General features: G+C 41.4%; 1 protein-coding gene across 1 annotated transcript; it reads right to left on the reverse strand.

Moving 5' to 3' along the window:
* Positions 1 to 309: 309 nt before the first annotated feature.
* On the reverse strand, positions 310 to 6,200 carry LOC310964386 (serine protease 27-like). The gene is made up of 6 exons (XM_083937498.1): positions 6,100 to 6,200; positions 4,086 to 4,106; positions 3,698 to 3,857; positions 2,938 to 3,203; positions 2,713 to 2,846; positions 310 to 1,970 (listed from the first exon to the last, which is right to left on the reverse strand). Exons 1-6 carry the CDS (start codon positions 6,155 to 6,157, stop codon positions 1,308 to 1,310), a joined length of 1,302 nt encoding a protein of 433 aa, XP_083793624.1. The 5' UTR covers positions 6,158 to 6,200; the 3' UTR covers positions 310 to 1,307.
* Between the last annotated feature and the right edge of the window lie 293 nt (positions 6,201 to 6,493).

A 6,493-nucleotide genomic window follows, 5' to 3' on the forward strand; every position in this document is an offset into this window, starting at 1 on the left:
ACGTCGTATAAAGCACACATATCAAAAGAGATATATTATATAATAAAAGGGCACTCAAAAGTAATGAAAACGGACACAATAACGGACATTTTCTTCTTCTATTTCTCACAGAGAAAGAGGCGAAATGAAGTGACGCACAGAAACAAAGTGCTTCTACATCAGGAGAAGAAATCAATTTTATTTTCACCCCCAAGTCAGAATTTTTTTTTTGTTTTGTCATCTTTGTGTTGTTCTCTTTGGGGAAAGTCTACAAACCACTGAGACTAAAATAATAATACACCATCACAGTCGCAGAATAACAATGAGGCTGTTGCTTCAGGCTGCTTACTAGTTAAGTTTTTCGGATCAGCCACCCAGAACATATTGGAGTGCAGGTTTGTCACAAATGATCCGCTGTGGCCTGCTGGGGGAGAGTAGTCACATTCGTCGGTGAATATGTGAAAATGAACGTTTAAAAAAAAAGGAAATTAGATGAAAATAAGGCACATTTAGCCAAATTAGGTGTAACTTCATAGGAGGTTTGTGAACCTTTAAGGGTACTTAAGGACAATGTAGGTACACATACACAAACGTGACAAACACACACACTTGGAATCAGTGCATGTAATTTCTCACCCGATTGATCCTGCAGGCCAGGGGAGATGAGTTGCACTTCCCTGCCAGGTTAACAGGTGTGTGTGTGTGTGTGTGTGTGTGTTTCCATGAGTAATCCTCTCTGAGGAGCTCCAATGACAGCAGTAACGAAAACCAGAACTCCCACTGTTTCAGCTTCAGACAGCCATCTTATGAGGAAATTTTCATGTTGCATAAAAGCTTAGTGCTAAATGTTTTTATTTTAGCAAACTGTGAGTTATCAGGCATCCAACTGTGATCCTCGTTTAATTTATTTTAGCTGCATTAATCAAAATATTTCTATCAAAACAATGATCAAATGATTGGGCATTATTTTTCAGGAATTGCTTGCAGTGACTCCGCAGAGAATTAGCACCAAATCAACCGTTTCCCTCGGCGCCACACAGCTTTCAGCTCATTGGGCCTCATGCAAGAACACTTTTATTTTCTTATCTGGACTTTCTCTTATTGCCTTGGTGGGCTGCTACGAGTATGCAATGACAGATAACGCTCCCAACCTCAGATAACTTTTATTATGTTTTGTTATGTTGTTGTATGGCCGGGCTCAGCTTAAACCCTTTGTAAAACATGAACAAATGCATACAGACAGTGAATGCCGTACAATGTTCTCTTATAATCGAGTTTGACATCAGTCACAACTGAAAAGGCACAGAAACAAACAGATATTTGCACACTTAAAATGTGAATAGTTTCTCAGCCAGTACATAGAGCGAAAGAAATAGAAGACAAAGTGAGACGGAGCGAGTGAATTTGGAGAAATGAATCAAGTTTCCACCACTGTCAAACACACTGTCACCATCGGTAGGAGTTGTGGTGGTATGGGGAATTTGGGTGGTTTCCATGTTAGTGGGTGTTGCAGGGGTTGTGGTGGTTACGACGGTTGCAAAGGTATTGGGCATTGTGGGGGTTTCAGTGTAAGTGGGGGTTACAGTGGTTGCAGTAGTTGCAGTGAGTGCTTTTGGTGGCGTGGTTGCGATGGTATTGGGCATTGTGTGGGTTTCTGTGTTAGTGGGGGTAGCATAGGTTGCGGTGGTAACGGGCATTGTGGGGGTTTCTGTGTGAGTGAGGGTTGCAGTGGTTGTGGTGCTTGTGGCAGTGGCACCTAATCGCAGCTTTGAACAGTCAAAGTTTAAGTCGCTGTCAACCCCTGAGGAGGTGTAGGTAACAAAGCCTGGTTTGCTGCTGCCAATAGTGCTGCTGATCCACTTCTGGTACTGGGACACACGGGTGTAAACTCCAGGAGTCATGACAGCACCACAGCCATCACCAAAACTCACTATTCCACTCTGGATCCACATACTACCCTTTTTGGTCACCAGTGCACCCCCTGAGTCTCTCTGTTGAGAGAAAAAGAATACACATAAAAATGGGACAATGCAAACTATAGACAAGTGAAGCCAAAATATCCCGTATATGGGCGCCACCATGTAGTAATTTTGCAGCCAGAGCCACACCATTAAAGTTACTTGCAGCTGTCAATCATGACGTTTCACTTTGTTTTTATAACATTAGATTAACAAATTTAAACCAAACATATTAAGAAAAATACACTTTTAGTGTGCCGGCCACCAGGGGGCGGTCAAGATATTGTTGCGTCTCTTAGGGAGCTGTCAAAAATACCAATTTTATTGAAAATATATAATAATTAACATACATATGTGGTGATAAAACTAAAGTACACTGATAAACACATTCATTTATCCATCTTCAACCGCTTGTCCCTGTCGGGGTCGTGGGGGGTGCTGGAGCCGATCCCAGCTTAATAGACATTTTTGCCAATAGACTAAAACTAAATTAAAATCAGCTGCCAAAATGTACAATGATTTTCAGGCAGACAAAAGACAAGCTAGCAACTAAACTAGTAAACATATGCATAATCTGCAGCCTATGTATGCAAATTTGCAAATTCTTATTTTAACTTTGGCAACCAACCCACTGGATAAACCTGCCCTGTAACTGAAAGTAGAAGACAAAGTATTCCTAGGATGCCATTCTGCAGCTTACTCTGCTCTCACCTCCCTGTAAAATACATTTCTCAACAAGGCATTACATAAAAGATGCACAGGAAGTGTTGGTCACCTGACATGCATCCTTCCCTCCAGCTCTGAGCCCAGCACACATCATGTTCTCTGTGAGATCACTGTAGGTGCATTTGCACTCGTTGTTTCCAACCACCGGTAGATTCACCTCCTGCAGGGTGCTGGTATATGAATCTGAACGATAAATATTTATAAGGTAAGCTTCAAGTTGGCGTAAAAATATGCGTATGTATCATTGTTTGATGAAGACAGTCTTTGAGCTTACGAGTCTTATTAGCACCAAAACCAGCGGCCCAGCTACTCACTCCGGTGTGGAAAGTGCTGTCCGCTGAGGCCAAGCACACTGGTTGAATGTAGTTTGTGAAAGTCACAGGCGCAGACAGCTTCAGAAGACCTATGTCGTTGTCAATAGTCCGGGAGTCGTATCCAGGATGGGATTCGATCCTTTCAAGTCCACGAGACACTTCGTGGAAGTTTGGACCTGACTGGCTGTTGCGGCCCAGAAAAACCGTTGCGTTTGTGAGGTACTCTCTTGAAGACAGAAGTAAAATTTTAGTGAATTTAAGTACATTTTTCACTGTTCCATTAGAGTTTTACAAGTCACTTCTTGGTAACTAATGCAATACTACAAAATGTCCATAAAGATATGCAAATAGCCGTCATTCCATTGCCGCCAAGCCAATGATTTTCCATTGACACTTCCAGTCTAAAATCGTTCTGCGGTGAGGCTGTGTTGGAGCCAATTTCCAGGTGAATATGACCCAACATTTGCCCATGTTATGGGCGGGTTTAAGAGAAATACGGCTTGGCTATCGGCTCGTTAACAGAAAACCTCAAACATAGTCCTAGCTCACGTTAGCGTAGTAGTGGAAAGACGGCCAATGATGTGATGGTGTGTGTTCTGGTTGTGGATACATAAACATACAATGTTCAATGTTTCTAGACTCATGTTACAAATTGCTTGTCTCTATTAAGAAGAGCTAACTAACCAAAAGCATAGATAAAAGAAAACGGAGACCCCTCACCCTAGGCAGTGAGCAGCTGTCAGCACCCATTGATTGGTAATAAGGGACCCTGCACACACTGGTTCGCCATTAAAGTTTAAACTTGCCATCCAGGGCCAAGCTCCTGGATCTGCATCTTCACCTCCCACAATTCTGGTGTTGAATGAAGCCCGGCCACATACTGACAGAGAAAAGATAAGAGTTAAACATGGAGTATACGTCAACAGATACTCTATAACATGGGTGTCAAACTGATCCAGTAAAGGGCCGTGTGTTCTTGCTTGGTTGGAATGAAAACCTGCAGCCACACGGCCCTTTACTGGATCAGTTTGACACCCGTGCTCTATACTGTAAAGCTGATAGGAGGAAACTAAACCTGAAAGTTGAAATGTTGCTCTTGGGTGCTTACCTGGCCGCTGTGAATTACATCCTGAAATTTAGAAGACAGAAAGATAATGTTCAAGATGGCATTTGTGAACACATACCAAAAAAAAGAACGTGTGAAAGTCTAGAACAATAACTGTTGATAATCGTTTTAAAAAAGCGCTTTAACTCAAGTGGATTGAGCGAATGACTCAACACTACAACTATAATGATGGCGAAGGATATCATTGGGATCACTTTCAGAGACATTCGATGAGCCATAAAAAGACACAGACAATCAAATATACAGATGCAACATTTCTGAAGCACAGCCTTACAATAACAATTAGGAAGGTAGCTGCTGCTGTGCGTTGAGGAGGGAGAGAGATGCTGTTCAGTCCACTTTATTGCTTCATAGAAAATATGTTCAAAGACTATTTTGCTAATCCTCTTCCCTGGAATAAATACAGCTTTGTATTCCTGATTGCTACAGTTCATACATCAGTCAGCTTTTTTATCTTCTGTTTTACCGAAGCGAGAAGGAAAATCAAACCCCGTAAATGTGTATTCAAAAGAAAACATCTCTCGTAACAGTGTTGGATCCTGTTAACTCATCCCACTCATCAAGTCAAACATGTTTGTCTCGATGCTTTTGTTCATTAAACCACAGCTCACTTGCACCTGCATATTCTTTACACCACAAAAATGCATTTACTGCAAGGCTGAGTAAGAGGTGAAACTTCCCACAACATAATCATGGTTGGTGCAGCAACAGTTAGCCTAATGTGCTATATCATCTATAAGTGTTATGGTATTATTACATCTTCTTAAAGCTGCGGTCGGCAACATTCTTTTGATCATATTCACTGAAACCGACACTATTCTCTGATATAACAAAAAACATAATTCTGTTTTATACAAAAACGCGCTTCTACGTGCATCTAGAGCCTGTTGTTTGTTTTGTTTGTTTTCGCGCCGGTATCACCCTTTCCACTGAGGGCTGTGTTTGTGCCCACGCCAAAGACCCCCCCTGCCCCCTCTCGCATGTTACAATATCGTATGCACACGCCTCAAGCTAGGCATACGCTAAATGCACTCCATGCCGTTTATTGATAAGAGAAGAGACAGGCACGTTCACAGGAATCTGGGGCACATGCACTGACGAGCACTCGATGGGGGGGAGCTGAGTAGCTGGTTGAAATTTGACAACTCGATCTGCCAGAGTTGCCGACTGCAGCTTTAATTGTTAATAACAAGCACCTTTACTTAAATTTCTCAGAAACTCTGATGTGAATCTTTTTGAGGGAGTATCCATTTGATACTTACATGTCACGAGCATGCATGTTTTCCTCGATAATTGCACTTGAAACGTTCTTGCAAAAATACTAGTGCAGCTTATTCTCTCTCATAACAGCATTGGATTTTCCTAACTCCTCTCGTCTTTGAAGACTTCCATGAACCCGTACACCCCTTTTGGTTCTCTTTCTCTACGCATCGTACAGCAGGAATTGATTCAATATTAATTTTGGGGCTACGACTGACTGACTCACATATGTGATGGTATGGTGTTGTGGTGCTCTACGGATGCTCCACATGCAGGTAACAGCAAGCAACTGATTACAAGCACTGTACAAACACTCCAGTGACTCTTTATCGGCTTTTACATACACTTAAGCTTTTTTATTAAATTTTAAAATCAGTCGTTTAGCGGTTATTAGTAGATGAAACATTTGCTCTGGAAACTAAAGATTAGCTGTTCAATTCCTGCTATTTTGATTAAGCCAGCAGGGTCATGTAGGTTTTCATACAGCAAACTCTGATAAAGCGTCTTGATATTTTAAAGATCACTTTGTAGAATATCATTGAACTGCAGAGTGACTTGTTGGGGTAGTTATGTATAAAGTGAAACAGTTAGAGGCAGGATGCCACAAAACAAACCTTACATAAGAGTAGCCTTTAAAGAAGTCTTTTAAATCCTCCACACATCTACTAAAGTAAAGTAGCATGAGAGGCTTGTCCACCATTGATATGAGCCAAGTAAGGAGGAAAAAAAGTCTTACCTCTGCATAAGAGAATAATCATTACGGTTGAACCACACATAAACTGGTAGAGAGCCATTTTAACTGTGCCCCCTTACCAATAAATATCCCATTTCTCATACTCAGCTCCACCCAACGGGTCACACCTTCCATTATCATTAGTTCCTCCCCACACAACACAAGTTGTACTTTAAGAAGCTCTGCATGAAGCCATGGGCAAAAGCATCAAGTCAAACATGTTTGTCTTGATTAATCTGACTCGAACTCACATGCTCCTTCACAATCATTACACCGCAAGAATGCATTTACTGCAGTACTGCGTAGGAGATGTGATTTACCACAAACATAATCACTGTTAATCACAGTTAGCAGTTAATGTAATATATCATAATATATATTGTATTGTATTTTGTCA

Source organism: Echiichthys vipera, assembly GCF_963691815.1.
Source record: "Echiichthys vipera genome assembly, chromosome: 22".
NCBI classification, from domain to species: domain Eukaryota; kingdom Metazoa; phylum Chordata; class Actinopteri; order Perciformes; family Trachinidae; genus Echiichthys; species Echiichthys vipera.